Raw genomic sequence first — 15,866 nt, forward strand, 5'->3', positions numbered from 1 at the left:
ATAATTCAGTCCAAACAGCTGCTTCCTTTATAAACTTTATGGCTTTTTTCTTCCCTTATCTCCTTATACTGCCTAGGATTTTCATTACAGTGAAGAATAAAATTGTAAAAGTGGACTTTTATGCCTGGTTCCTGATCTCATAGAGAAAGCAGGTAGTCTTTCACCATTAAGTATGATTTTAGCTGTAGGATTTTTGTAAAAGTTATTTATCAGGTTATAAAAGTTCCCACCTCATTTTGTGAGAGTTCTTATTGTAGTGGGCATAGAATTTCATCAAATATTTTTTCTGCATCTATTGAAATGGTCAGAGAGTAAATTCATGAACAAGTTTGAAAAACAATTTGGCATTATTTATTCAAGATAAAGATCAAATACCCTGTATGCCAGCAATTCCTTCCTAGGTACATATACTAGAGAGAATCTCATACAATGATCAACTTACACGTATGCTCATAGCTGTGTATTCAGTTAGGGTAGGCTAAACGATGGTGACAAGTGGCCTGAAAAATCACTGATTTAAAGAACAAGAAGTTTCTTCTTTTCTCCTGTAATGGTCCAGCATAGGAGGAGTTCAGGTTGGCAGCAGCTCTGCTCCAAGGAATGATGGCTCTGCCATCTTTCTGTGCATTCCAAGATCACCTTGAGCATTACAATAGCGTAGCGTTTGCACTTCTTACATATTGTCTGTGGCTGCTTTAGTTGCAACAGGAGCTGGATGGCCAACAAAGCCTGGTGTGTTTACTGTCTGACCCTTTACAGGAAACTGTTGGTTGACCCCGCCATGGCAGGTCAGCAAGGAGGAGGAGGGGTACGGAAGAGCACGTACCTGGGGAAGGTTGTCATAGGATGGGCCTGAAGTGGCACGTATAATATCCACTGGTTTTCCTCCTAACTATACATAATTACAAGGGAGATTGGGAAATAAACTCTAGCTGTGTGCCCAGATAGAAGGAAAGGGTGCATTTTAGTAGGTAACTAGCGTCCTCTGCCACAGCAGCATTCTTCTTAATAGCCCCAAACCAGAAACACTCCAAATGTCCGTCAATAATAAATGGATAGAAAGTCATAAATGCATGGCATGGAATACTATATAGCAAAGAAAACAAACTACAGCTACCTACATTATCAACATAGGTAAATCTCACAGGCATAATATTGAACAAAAGAAATCTTTAAAAGAATATATATAGTATATTTTTATAACGTTTGAAAGCAGCAAAACTAAATCCCATTTTTGGGATGCATGTGTAAATGGTAAAACTATAAAAAATAGAAAGGGAATAATTATGAGAACAGTGGCTGGCTCCTGTGGTTTCAGAGGGGAGAAGAGGTTGAAATTGGGGTGGAGACTGGTGCTGCCAGTACTTTATTTCTTGATCTGAAAAGGGGTCACACTGGTATTTTCTCTATCACTTATTCTTTAAACAAAAACTGAATGTATAATATAGCTCAGGTCTTTTTAAAATGCAAAATAAAACAAAGGGCCCAGAACACAGTTTTCCTAAACATTGAACTCTAAGAAGTCACATGAGATATTGATTGATGGACGGGCAGACACAGACCCAGCTATATGTAAATAGGACATGATACATTATGTTCAGGTCCATCTGTGTATGCAAAAATATGTGTATTTTTTTACATAAATATATTCACATATATTTACATATAAAAACATACACATTTATATATGAAATATGTCAGCCTGATGGATAATATCTTACTAGGACTTTTGTTTTTAAAATGTGTATATTGTCTTTGTGTGTGTTTGTGTATGTGTAACTATAAAGGGATGTGGAGTCCTATGAATATGCATAATTGTTTGTTACTGTTGGTATACTAACATTAAATCAAATTTTATAGAAGGAATGAATGTAATTAAAAGCTGATATATAGCTTTCTAGAAACTTAATAAGGAATGGAGCTTAGAGAATTAAGAAAAAGGGATAAACTTACCATAAGGCATAGGGATTCCACACATTCCTGAAGTACATCCATAGATCCCATTAGAAGTCATTGGACCCTCTGTTAAAATTTCTTTAAGTAGTTCCCATCAGAAGTTGATTGCCTGAACCAAACTTGACAGAAGTATCAAAACATAAAAAATTAGACTAATGTTCCAGCCTTATGTGATGGTGACTCAAAAGATATTTATTGTATCTCTACCAGGCATTTCTTCCCTCTCACCTCACCCACAAATCCCTCTCAGTTATTTCTACTCCTATTTGCCCATTTTAATTTCCCCTTCCTTCTCCTGGATTCTACCCAGACAGTTGTAGTGGTAATAACCACTTTACCTGCCTCCCTTCTCTGTGTTTTACCCTGTTCTAATTCGGGCACAAGAGTAATCTGTCCAAAGACCATTTGCTTTTTTTTTAATTGTCATTGTTGCTGCTTTGTTTTATTTTTAAGGCCAACTAGCACAATGTTTAAGAGTTTGTGATACAAATTCAAATAACCCTTGATTGTATTCAAAACCCAACCTTGCTCTTACTAGCCCTGTGATATTGGACATGCTTTTTGACCTTTTCACAGTTTTCACTTCCTTATCTATAAAATGAGGACAATACTATAATTTAAAGACTGTTATCAGAATTAATGAACTAATACTTGTAAAGTGCTTTAAAGTGATCATCAAAGTATAAGGACATAATGATGCTCAATAATATTTCCTGAATACACTAAATATTTGGCCTTGAGGTTTTTAATTTAATGCTTTTGCTGTTAGGTTGGTGCAAAAGTAATTACAGTTTTTGCAATTATTTTTAACCTTTTAAACTGCAATTACTTTTGCACCAACCTAATAGCATAATGGTGAAAACTGTGGAATCAGATTGTCTGGACCTGGATGCTGGCTCCATCATTTACTAGGTCACATAAGTCCACTATGCCTTATTTTCCTTATCTGTAAATTAGCTATAAAAAAATAGTATCTATCGCAAAGAGTTTTTATGAGAATAAATATAATTACTAGAAATGGCCAAACTATAGAGATAGACCTGGAGGGGGATAGGAGCAGACCGTAAGGAGAAGGGGTTAACTACAAATGGGCATGAGTTAACTTTTTGGGGTGAGGAAATATTCTAAAAACTAGATTGTAAAAATAAGTAAATACCATGACAAAATTGTTTTTAAACTGGGTTGTGTCCGTGTTTTCATAGCTGAACAGATTTATTACTATTTATCAAACTATACACTTATGGTTAAATTTTACAGTATTCAAATTATACCTCAATAAAACTCTTTTGTTTTGTTTTTGTTTTTAAAAAAAGAATATATGGTATATTGAAAAGTCTTAGAACAGTACCAGGCACATACTAAGCATACTGTATCTGCTGTTATTACCTTATACCGCCTTGGATTATGTATGAGTCTTCACAGGATTGTTCAGAGTACCTCTTTTCTTACTCTCACACCTTCCTTTCCCTCCCCCTAAATGAAGCTTGAGCTTAATCCTAGCACCAGTCCTTGCCCGTCATTGGGTACTTGGTAAATATTAATATTTACTGACTGAATGCATGTATGGACGATGGAGTTTATGTCTGCTATGATAATGAACTGGTTTGGGTTGAGAGCCCCACAGGTTTGGGTATACAAAGAGGGCTGAATTGTGCATTTAGATGGCTAGTCTTTTACATCTATATATAATAGAGAGCAGTTAATATTAAGTATAGCTTTTGAACACCAAGGATCATGGTGATTATTTTGATGCTACTCTCTATAGATGTAAGACTCTTCCTTTCTGTAGGCCTAATGTTCTCTGATCACACCTAATCTGTGCCATTCCCAAAGTTAGTATTCTTGGCATTTTAGGGCCTGGTATTCCCAACACGCCAAAGGTGTCTCAGTGTTATATGAATCTTCACCCTTTCCTCAAAGGAGTGAATCTTCCCAAATCACTACTTTAAGCAGCCTGGACAATAGTCTCCCAGGAACCAGAAGAAAATTATGAATGAGATTCTTAAAGTCTTTCAAGAAAAAGACAGGGCTGTTTTATGTTGTTTGGAAAATAATATTAAGAAGAAGGAGGAAATTATTATTAGAAATACTAACAATTAGAAAACAAACAAAAATATTTCTGTCTATGCTATCTTATTATTTCGCATTCCAGAAAAGAAATGATCAATTAAACATTGCTTGTTAGAAAGGAACAGAGGCCAAATCAGCCCTAGAATGGTTAGTTGAGCATCTCTTCCAGTAACACACTTGATTTAGCACAAAGTAAGTTCTTTGAAAGAAACATTCAAGATTCATGTCTACCTTGAAAGTTTTGGGGGTAAGATCATTTTAATTTGGGGGCTTTGGAGGTACAAAGTGCAGGAATTTTCTATTTTGTCAAAGAGAAGAATTATCTTTTCTTATGATAAGGGGAATGAAATAAAGCAACCTACCATCTTGGGCATTGTCACAGTAAACCCAAATCAGCAGGAATTTGACAGCCCATCAGGTTTAAAAATGAAATCTTTAGTTAGTCTGTCGTTGCACAAATGTACTTTTTTTTGAAACAGGGTGTTGTGGATCTCTGATGTTTACAAAATCAAAACAACCCACTGAGTTTTCCATCTGTCATTGTTTCATCGGTGGGGCAGGGGGATTGCTTACTTTTCAAGCTTAGGGATTCCTATGATTTCTAATATATTACTCAGAATGGAATTTTCCTTTCCTTTTATTGACTGCCCAAATTATTTCCTCTTGTTCATACAGGGACAATGACGGGAGTTAGAAAAGATGCGTCCACATCTCCTATAACAACAGGAAGCCAAAAGGAGCTTGCAAGCACAGCCACCTCGTCATTCCAACACGACACCTCCCGGTGAGCTTTAGAGATTCTGTGATTCACCATTCTCCAGATAAGAATTTTTATTTTATTTTATTTTTTTTATTGATGTATAATTAACATATAATATCCTATTAATTTCAGTTGTACATCATAGTGCTTTGATATTTATATACATTGTGAAATGATCCCCACAATAAATCTAGTTACCATCGGTCACCATACAAAGTGAATACAGTATCATTGACTATATTGCATATGCTGTACATTACATCTCCATGACTTATTTATATATAACTGGAAGTTCGTACCTCTTAATAATCCCCTTATTTCACTATTTCACCTATTTCACCCGCACCCCTAACCCCTCCACTCACTGGTAACCATCGGTTTATTTCCTGTATCTATGAGTCTGTTTCTGTTTTGTTTTGTTTGTTCATTTGTTTTGCTTTTTAGATTCCACCTGTAAGGGAAATCATACAGTCTATCTCTGCCTGATTTATTTTACTTAACATAATACCCTTTAGATCCATCCATGTTGTTGTAAATGGCAAGATTTCATTATTTTTATGGCTGAGTAATATTCTGTTATATATATTAATCCATTCATCTATCGATGGACACTTAGGTTGCTTCCATATTTTGGCTATTGTAAATAATGCTGCAGTAAACATAGGGATGCATATATCTCTCTGAATCGGTGTTTTTGTTTTCTTCGGATAAATACCCAGGAGTGGAATTGCTGGATCCTATGGTAGTTCTATTTCTAATTTTTTGAGAAACCTCATACTGTTTTCTATAATGACTACACCAACATACATTCCCACCAACAGTGTGCAAGGGTTTCCTTTTCTTCATATCCTAACCAACACTTGTTGGGTTTTTTTGTCCTTTATTTTATAGTATATTAGTTTCAGGTATACAAAACAATATAATGATTAGACATTTACACCCCTCACAGACTGATAACCTCCCCCAAGTCTACTACCCCTCTGACATTGTATATAGCTGTTACAATTCCCTTGACTATAATTCCCTATGCTGTACTTTGCATCCCGTGACTATAAATATAGTGTTTTTTTGTCCTTTTGATAATAGCCATTCTGACAGAAATGAAGGAATATAGCTCATTGTGGTTTTGATTTGCATTTCTCTGATGACTAGTGATGTTGAGCATCTTTTCATGTGCCTGTTGGCCATATGTGTCTTTTTCTGACAAAAGTCTCTGCCCACTTTTTAAATCAGATTCTTTGTTTTTCTGATGTTGCATAAGTTTTTTACATATTTTGGATAGTAACCCTTTATTGGATGTGTGATTTGCAAATGTCTTCTCCAATTCAGGTTGCCTTCTCATTTTGTTGATGGTTTCCTTCACTCTGTAAAAGCTTTTTAGTTTGATGTAGTCCCATTTGTTTATTTTTGCTTTTGTTTTCCTTGCCTGAATGGACTGGTCCAAAAAACATATCTCGAAGACCAATGTCAAAGAGTTTACTGCCTGTGTTTTCTTCTGGGAGTTTTATGGTTTCAGGTCTTACATTCAAGCCTTTAACCCATTTTGAATTTATTTTTGCATATGGTGTAAGATAGCGGTCCAGTTTTATTCTTTCCCATGTAGCTGATTAGTTTTCCCAATACCATTTATTTAAAAAACTGTCTTTTCCCCATTGTATGTTTTTGCTTCCTTTGTCATAGATTAATTGACCATATATGTGAAGGTTTATTGCTGGGCTCTCTATATTATTCTATTGATCTATGTATCTGTTTTCATGTCAGTACCATACTGTTTTGATTACTATAGCTTTTAGTATGGTTTGAAATCAGGGAACATGATACCTCCAGCTTTGTTCTTCTTTTTCAAGATTATTTTGTCTATTTGGGGTCTTTTGTGATTTTATACAAATTTTAGGATTCTTGTTTCTAGTTCTGTGAAAAATGCGTTAGCATTTTGATAGGGATTGCAGATTGCTTCAGGTAGTTTGTTCATTTTAACAGTATTAATTCTTCCAGTCCATGAGCAAAGTCTGTCTTTCCATTTATTTGTGTTGTCTTAAATTTCTTTCATCAATATCTTCTAGTTTTCAGAGTATAAGTCTTTCACTTCCTTGGTTAAATTTATTCCTAGATATTTTTTTATGCAGTTGTAAATGGGATTGTTTTCTTAATTTCTCTTTCTCATAGCACATTATTAGTGTGTAGAAATGCAGCTGATTTCTGTATATTAATTTTGTGTCCTGCAACTGTACTGAATTCATTTATTAGTTTTAATAGTTTTTGGATGGAGTCTTTAGAGTTTCCTATGTATAGTATCATGTCATATACAAATATTGACAGTTATACTTCCTCCTTTCTAATATGGATGACTTTTATTTCTATAGGAGCATTTTTTGAGGTTTATTTAATAAGTAGTGGAAAAATCTTGACACCTCTTAATGGCTCTCAGTCAGAGGAGAGGCGCTTATTTGGATGCATCTAGATTTGGCCAGGTTGAAATTATGGAGCCCTTTCCTTTATACATGGCCTTCCTTAGTTGATAATGATAATTGGCAAGAATGTCCATAGAAACACAAAGCTTTCATCAAAAAATCTGCTTAGCAGCAGGCCTTTCCCAATTTACCACAGAATGGTTATACATTTGGACTATAAATTTAACTAACTGAATTAATTGATATTGAAGATTATAGTGGGTTTTGTATTACAGTTAAAAGGCTATCAACATTTATTAATACCAGAGAAATTTGAATAAAGGGATAATAATTTGATCAGACTTTTTATGAGTCAGGTAAAGAACTATGTTACTAAAATTTCTCATAACTAATAAGCCAACTCCCATATTACATATTTAAGGCTGAATACATAAATATCAACACCAAAGGGTTTGGTTTATGGTTCCTTGAGAATATGATTGTTTGAACACTTAAATACCTGCCGTGTTTCCCCAAAAATAAGACCTAACCGGAAAATAATCCCTGGCATGATTTTTCAGGATGACATCCCCTGAACATGAGCCCTAATACATCTTTAATATAAGACCCAGTCTTATTTTCAGGGAAACACGATAGTATCTTATCAGGTGAATCTAGATTTTAAGACAGTTTTAATTTTAGAGAACTTTTGGAAGTGACTCTAACACAGAAGATAATAATGGCTGTCATCCAGTAAGCGTCTCCTGTGTTCCCAGCACTTTGTGTACGTTACCTGATTTACTCTTCATCACAGCCTTATAAGATGGTACTACTATCATCCTCATTTAAAAATTAGGAAACTAAGGCTCACAGACACTACGTCACTTGCCTAAGGTCACATAGCTAATAAGAGGTAAGCCAGCGTTTCAGACTCCGAAACCCATCATCTTAAATACTAAAACAGTTGACAGTGACAACCTCCCTATTTTGGAGGCCACCCACAATCAAAAGAAAATTTAACTAGTTTACCACATTTTTGTTTATTATTCCTTTCTTTTATTTTTAATGTCACTGCTGTTGTCATTCCGCCAAAGACCCACAGTGAGTTGTGGTTCTGAAATATTGATGGGGTTCCTTCCGTGGACCACTAATGTTGTGTCTGAATGCTTGTGTTCTAAGAGGATCTATTCTTGCTCACCTTGAGATATTCCTCTGAAGGAGTTATAGGTAGAGAGGAGAGAGAGCCAGGATTTTCAGTTTTAGTGAATTTCCCTAATGTTGAAGATTAAAATGAGAGCTTTAACACTAGTTTAATGTGTACCTGATGATTGCATTTCAGTTTAGAGAGAAGCATGAAAAAGAAAACGAAATGCTTCCCCGGTGAGTGTTTTGTAGAACATCCTCAGCACACATTTTTCTGAATGGACCATATCAACTATAGAGGTTTACAAGACCACTTAAAATTGCTGTGAAGACTCATATTTACGGACCTTTAAAAAATAAGATTGTGTATCTGTTAGTTTTTAATACTGCAAATCAGCTAAATACAGATTCTCAAAAGCTTCTTAAATAATGAGCACTTGGCTAAATAAAACAATGTGTAGCACACCAGATTTTATTCCTAAGACGTGCACGATGGCGTATTATAGGTCTCGTACACAAAGTGCAGAGTTGAAAAAAAGCTTCAGTGCTATGATAATCAGTTACCAGGGAGGCACAGTGGTCGCTTTCCAGGTATCAGAACCAAGATTCTTTGAATTACTTTTGTTTCAAAGTGTAGAAAAGGCATTCTTTATAGACTGCTTTTCAGTTACACGCAAACTCTCAATGCAAGAGAGAAACCTATTGTTCTTTATCGCAACAAACCTTTAAGGGTAATACTGAGGAGAACAAGAATAAAAGCCCGTTTTTCCCTGTCCACCCTAAATTCCAAAAATTTTCAAGAGTTGCAGAGGAGGATAAGGCTGGGACAGGTGCTAGTGAGAGGCAGGTTTTCCTTTGTTCTCTGAACAGCGCTAACACCTAGAAGAGTCCCATGTCATTCCCTGTGCAGGTGATAAAACGAGGCGTGGCAAAGTCATCTTTCTCATTCACAGTGTAGGTTGTTAATTGTTCTCTCTGCTGCCTGTCAGGATAATGTGAAATTTTCATTCCCCATTCAAGATGGAAAAAGTTGTGGCTGAAAATGTTAACATTAGCATTTTTATTTGTTGATTTATTTAAAGGACAGCCTCTCCTACAGCAATCCATCACTCGGTGACACCCCAAATATGAATAATGTATTGTAGACTTGCAGTTACCATGTGTAACAAGTGCTAGAGACAGTAAAGGAATGTTAACGATGTTGCAAATGTAATATTTATTGACTCATAAAGTTTATTGCTTTTGAGGTTCAATAATACTGACCATAGGACATTAATATCACTTATCCTGATTTTAGTTGGGCACCTTTGTATGTAGAAATATTCATCTATCTCTTGCTAACAAAATAAATATGTGATTTATAGCACAAGCCAAAAGGGGAGCTTTGGAGTTTTCTGTGCTGAGAGCTGCAATGCTTCTTTCTCTCCATTTCACTTCTGGCCTCCAGCATTGATCGTACACCCCAAGCTGTCGCACGCTGCTCATCTTGGCACAGGAGGGTGGTGCCACTGAACTAAACAGTGCCATGCATTTCTTTTTGACTGGAACAGACAACATGCCACAAACCACTCCACCTGGAGAGAGGACTAGAGGGAACTTTTTTCCCTGTCATTCTGAACACCTACTGGGTAGGTGCGCCTTCACTCAGAAAGTTCAGTACTTTTACTGTCATGGTACTGAGTCAGAGTTTAGTGATTCTACTTGATCCTCTTCTCCAATGTGAAGCCAGACCTGGGCAGGCTACCAGTGAATTCGTTATGAGCACAAATGTTGCTGATAATTAACCCTTTTGTGCCTTCCAGAATTAGGTGTGTCCATTGCCAGCAATAAAGATCATACAGCAAATACCTGGGCCCCAAAGCAAAAGAAGTAATGTTAATTAGCAACCATCCACTGTAATTGTCATCCCCATTAAGATGCAGAATTACGTGTTTCTTTGTTATAAATAACCTTTCTAATTGTACTTGATGTATGCCAATTTAATCAAAAAGTATACTTGCAACAGGCAGATATTTGCATTGATGTAGCTTTGGATCTTTAAATCTTTTATTTCGTATTAGACTGGGAAAAACAGCCCATTGCAGCTGTATATCCTTTGTATGTTGGAGTCTTTTTCTATTCAGGTATGTAGACCAGATACATTTTATATTTAAAATGAGGACAGTCTCTTCTGAGATTGTTCATTGAAACAGAAATCTTGTCACTTATTAAAATACTTGGTGGAGTGTCTCTCTCAGTCATGTGACAACTCAGTGATGATTGTTCCAAACTGATAGAGGCAAATAAATACCAGGCGTGCAGCAACAGGGTTGTATTCTCAGTCCCTGAAGAAAAACGTTACTGAGGCCTCTGCTCTCTGTTCTGCCCTGACTCATGAGAGTTAAGGCTGGTATTTTTACCCTGCGTGTGTGTGTGTGTGTGTGTGTGTGTGTGTGTGTGTGTGTGTGTGTGTGATGTGATGTGATACAGGAAAGGCAAATCTCACCAAACCATGCCTGATTAGTGAATTTTTGGAATTGGAGCTACAGTTAGCTTATTTCTAGGAAGTACTGCTCACCTGCTTTTCTTCAGAAAGATTAGTTTTTTACCATAACACAGAGCTAAACGTTTTTGTTTTATTTTGTTTTGTTTTTGAGGTATTTTGGGGCGATGATTTTGTGGAGCTTGTTTTTTATAGAGAGAGGTTGAAAAATATTTGAGTACGTCCTTTGAAGAACTTAATTGCTTATTTGGGGGCTTTTAAAAAAACAGCTTAATTTGTTCCTTTTTTTAAGACCTTAGTCCTTTGCTGTCAAACCATATGCTTAATGTGTTTTGAAATTTTTTCTGTAAGTTTGCACCTTGCTGACTACCTCGCTTTTTATAGTGTAATTACCTGTGCACCATCATGCTCCCAGGCAACTGTTGGCATACAGCTGCCGCGAAGGCGGCTGTGGACACCCTGTGCCCGTTGCAGTTGAGATTGAGGGACCCAGCTGAGAAGTATTGGAAACCTGGGACTACACTCTACCTACGGTATTCAGGCTGAAGGATCCAAATACCCTACAATCTAGAGCTTCTGTCTTGAAGACACTATTTTTCTGTCTTCTTTGAAAAAATCTTTATTCAGGTCCTTTGTCCATTTTTTAATCAGGCTGTTTGATTTTTTGCTGTTGAGTTGTAAGATTTCCTTATATAGTTTATTAACCCCTTATCAAATATATAGTTTGCAAATATTTCCTACCATCCATAGTTTGCAATTTCATTTTGTTGATTGTTTCCTTTGCTGTGCAGAATCTTTTTAGTCTGGTGTAATCTCCCTTGTTTATTTTCGGTTTTGTTGCCTGAGCTTTTGGTGTCAAATCCAAAAAACAAAACATCATTTCAAAGGCAAATGTCAAGCTTTTTCCCTATGTTTTCCTCCAGGAATTTTACAATTTTAGGCCTTACATTTAAGTCTTTAAGTCCGTTTTGAGTTGATTTTTGGGTATAGTGTCAGATAAGGATCCAATTTAATTCTTTTGCGTGTGGCTGTCCAGTTTTCTCACCACCATTTATTTATTCAAGAGACTACACTTCCCCCATTGTTTATTCTTGGTGTCCTTGTCAAAAATTAGTTGACCATTTATGCATGGGTTTATTTGCGGGCTCTCTACTCTGTTCCATTGGTCTGTTTTTGTGCCGGTACCATACTGCTTGATTACATAGAGCTTTGTAATATAATTTGAAATCAGGAAGGGTGATATCTCCAATTTTATTCTTTCTCAATATTGACTTGGCTATTGCATATGAATTTTAAGATTTTTTTTTTCTATGTCTGTGAAAAATGCCATTGGAATTTTGACAAGGATTGTGCTGAATCTGTATATCACTTTGGGTAGTGTGGACATTTTAACAATATTATTAGGTTGGTGCAAAAGTAACTGTGGTTTAAAGGTTAAAAAAAAAAATTGCAAAAACAGCAATTACTTTTGCACCAACCTAATAAGACTTCCAATGCATGAACACAAGATATCTTTCCATTTATTTGTGTCATCTTCAATTCTTGACATCAGTGTTTTATAGTTTTCTGTGTACAAATCTTTCACCTCCCTGGTTAAGTTTATTCCCAAGTATTTTATTCTTTTTGATGCTATCATAAATAGGAATCTTTTCTTGATTTTCTTTTCATATAGATCACTATTGGTATAAAGAGACGCAACTGACTTTTGTATGTTGATTTTGTATCCTGCAACTTCACTGAATTCATTTATTAGTTCTAATAGTTTTTTGTGAAGTCTTAAGGGTTTTCTGGAATCTTGCTATTTGTAGAGATAATATTACTTCTTCCTTAACTATTTAGATGCCTTTAATTTTTTTTCTTGCCTCGTTACTCTTGCTGCACTTTCAGTACTTTGTTGCACAGAATTGGTGAGAGTTGGTATCTTTGCTTCATATTGGATCTTAGAGGAAAAGCTTTCAGTTTTTCCTCATTGATTATAATTAACTGTCAACTTTTTATAAATGGCCATTATCATATTGAGGAAATTTTTTTCTATACATATTTTGTTGAGAGTTTTTATCTTGAATAGATGTTAGCCTTTGTCAAAGAAGACATACAAATTGGCAACAGGTATATGAAAAGATGCTCAATATCAGTAATCATCAGGGAAATGCAAATCCAAACCACAATGAGATATGCAATCACCTCACAACTATTAGAATGGCTACTATCAAAAAGATAAAAGATAACAATTATTGGCAAGTGTATGGAGAAAAAGTGACCCTTGTATACTATTAGTGGGAATGTAAATTGGTACAGCTTTTATGGGAAACAGTATGGGGGTTCCTCAAAGAAGTGAAAATGGAACTACCATTTGATTCTATAATCCTTCTTCTGGGGCTACCCAAAGGAAATGAAATCGGTACCGCAAAGAGATAGCTGCACTCCCATGTTCACTGCAGCCTTATTCACAACAGCCAAGATATAGAAACAACCTAAATGTCCATCAACTATGGAATATTATTCAGCCTTAAAAAGGGAAGATTCTGTTGTTTGTGACATTGTAGGTGAACCTAAAGAACATTATGCTAAGTGAAATAAGCCAGACACAGAGAAATACATGATCTCACTTATATGTGGAATTTAAAAGGCTGAATCATAGCAGCAGAAAGTAGAACAGTGGTTACCAGGAGTGGAAAGGTGGAGGAAATAAGTAGATGTTGGCCAAAGGGTGTAAAGTTGCAGTTGTGGAGGATGAATAAGTTTTAGAAACCTAATGTACAGCGTGATGATTATAGTTAATACTGTATTAAATGTAAATTTGCTAAGAGAGGAGATTTCAAGGGTTCTCACCACAAAAACAAATTGTAACTATATGACAGGATGGAGAGGTTAATGAGTTTAACTGCAGTAAACATTTCACTATAAACGTATATCAAAATATCATGCTGCATACTTTATATATATATATATATATATATATATATATATATATATATATATATATATATATATATAATGTTTATTTTTTTAAGGACAGTATTTTCTATCTTTATTTTCACCTTAACTAACTTGACATGAATATCCAGTTGCTTCCGACCCCAGTGACGCCGGTATAGCCTTTAAAGTGCTAGAACAACTGCTGGTGTCTTGGTCCTTTGCTGTCCCGTGAAATGGGACAAACATTTCTGCATCTGTCCCTCTTCATTCGCTGTGGGTTATAAACCTAGGCTTTAGCCCATGGCTAGTTCAAGCATTGGTTAGTTTCCTACATCACATTGCCAGTAACTATTTAAATTTCAGAGAAGGCACAGTCATGTAAATAACTCATAATGATCTGTTTTATCTTAAGCAACAAAATTGTGGATTGACAGCTGCCAAGGGATTAAAAACCTACACAAAAAACCATATTTCTTTTATACTAGTAATAAATATATAATCCTGAAAGTTATAATTATCTGTTCACAGTCTTTGGCTTAGAGTAGCTTAGAGTTAACGGAATGCTTTTAGCATGAATTGTCTCATTCAAATTGCACCGAAACCCTGGGAGGTAAGTAGTAGTATTATCCTATTTTACAGTGAGGAAATGAGACCTGAGAGCACCTGAGTGACTGCCCAAGGTCACGCAATAAGGAAGCAGAAAAGAGGCCTTGAATTCAGCTCTTTCAATCCCAAATTTCAGTGTTTCTTTCATTCTTTCATACCGCCTGAAACTTGGATTTGGTTCTGAGGATCGACACTAAGCTGGTAAAATTCTGGTTTAGGGTAGGAATCAGAGTTGGAATTTGTTTTTATAGCTTGATAGGAAGAAACTTAGTCATACAGAGAATGGGCGGGGTCAGTTTCGCTACACACAATGACCAAATTGCAATGCTTTCTTGCACTTGTGCCCAGAATCCTAACAGTGACAAAAAAAATTTTTTTTGAATCAGACTTTTTCTTACCTATACATTTATACAAATATTTTAAGTTCTCAATCAAATTCCCTCATGTGCCTAACAAAAGAAATGATAATGTATTATTCTCCCAAAGATGGAGAGATAGGAACTACACTGAAATCTCAAACCTCAAACTAGAGCCCACAGACACTACTTGGGTTTATGTGGTAGGTTTCAATAGCAGACCTCACTGCCTCTGTATCATAGAGCAAATGAAGGTTGACCTTATCTAAGATACTGCCTATTCATTGAATGCCTATTACGTATCAGGAACTGTAGCACATGTTCAGCTGTATCCATTTGTAATATATGTTCATACAAATTACATGTCATTGTAAGTCTTTTTTATGATCCTTAAAACTCAGTTTCAAAATATTAAATACAATCTCTTCTCGGGTTTTTCAAATGACTTTGTAAAATGTGGGCTGTTCGGTCCAGAACTATCATTTTACCTTTATCTGCTCTCAGAGTAACAGTTTGCACACACAATCAAAGTAGCATTACTATATAACTTTTCCATTTTGAGTATATTGTAAATAACCAAATGAAAACAAAACCTACTGAAATGATTCACTTATGTGAATGATAACAATAAAAAAGGAATAATCTGAAAACTTCAGAGAAGAATGTGTTGAATATGTAAAAGAAAATATGAAGTTATAAATGTGCTTCTCCGCCTTCCATCTTTAATCAGGAGAATGAAAAACCCACCATTCAAAAGTGTTTTTGTTTAAGTTGGGTTAATAATTTGGATTCCCGGCCAGCAGTGCAGCTCTACCAAGAGCAGTTGCATGCATGGAAATTATTATGTGTTTGATGAAAAGATGTTGCTTTTAATTAAGCCATGATGTTGAGCTGTTACTATAATTCCCACTGTTAAAAGCCATTAATGTAATCATCCATTTCTCTTGCACACACTATTTATAGTGTGTAAGTTAAGAAAACAGAAACAAATAGGCTAAGTCGAAATAATAAAGACATAGCATAATTCCAATAAATGAATTCAGCCTAAGGAAGTTTGTCAAGACATTCTTACCTTAGGAGGAATATACCGTATTGGGGAAATGTACATGAGCTTATATGTGTTAGTCACTGAGATATGCTAGTCCTTAGCTTTAGGAAATCTTTCTAAGTTCTAAGTGAAGGGA

The 15,866-nt window shown here is 35.5% G+C and overlaps 1 protein-coding gene across 3 annotated transcripts in view; it reads left to right on the forward strand.

Annotated features, from left to right (window-relative positions):
• The window catches only part of KIAA1328 (KIAA1328 ortholog), a 262,140-nt gene that overhangs the window by 227,073 nt on the left and 19,201 nt on the right, over window positions 1–15,866 (forward strand). For all 3 annotated transcript variants that reach the window (XM_088797967.1, XM_019740831.3, XM_019740832.3), the window contains one exon: window positions 4,702–4,810. In XM_088797967.1, coding sequence (XP_088654093.1) covers window positions 4,702–4,810 — 109 coding nt within the window. The remainder of the gene's footprint in view (window positions 1–4,701; window positions 4,811–15,866) is intronic.

The sequence above is a fragment of the Rhinolophus sinicus genome, chromosome 4, assembly GCF_057876585.1.
Source record: "Rhinolophus sinicus isolate RSI-liver-muscle chromosome 4, RSI-T2T, whole genome shotgun sequence".
NCBI classification, from domain to species: Eukaryota; Metazoa; Chordata; class Mammalia; order Chiroptera; family Rhinolophidae; genus Rhinolophus; species Rhinolophus sinicus.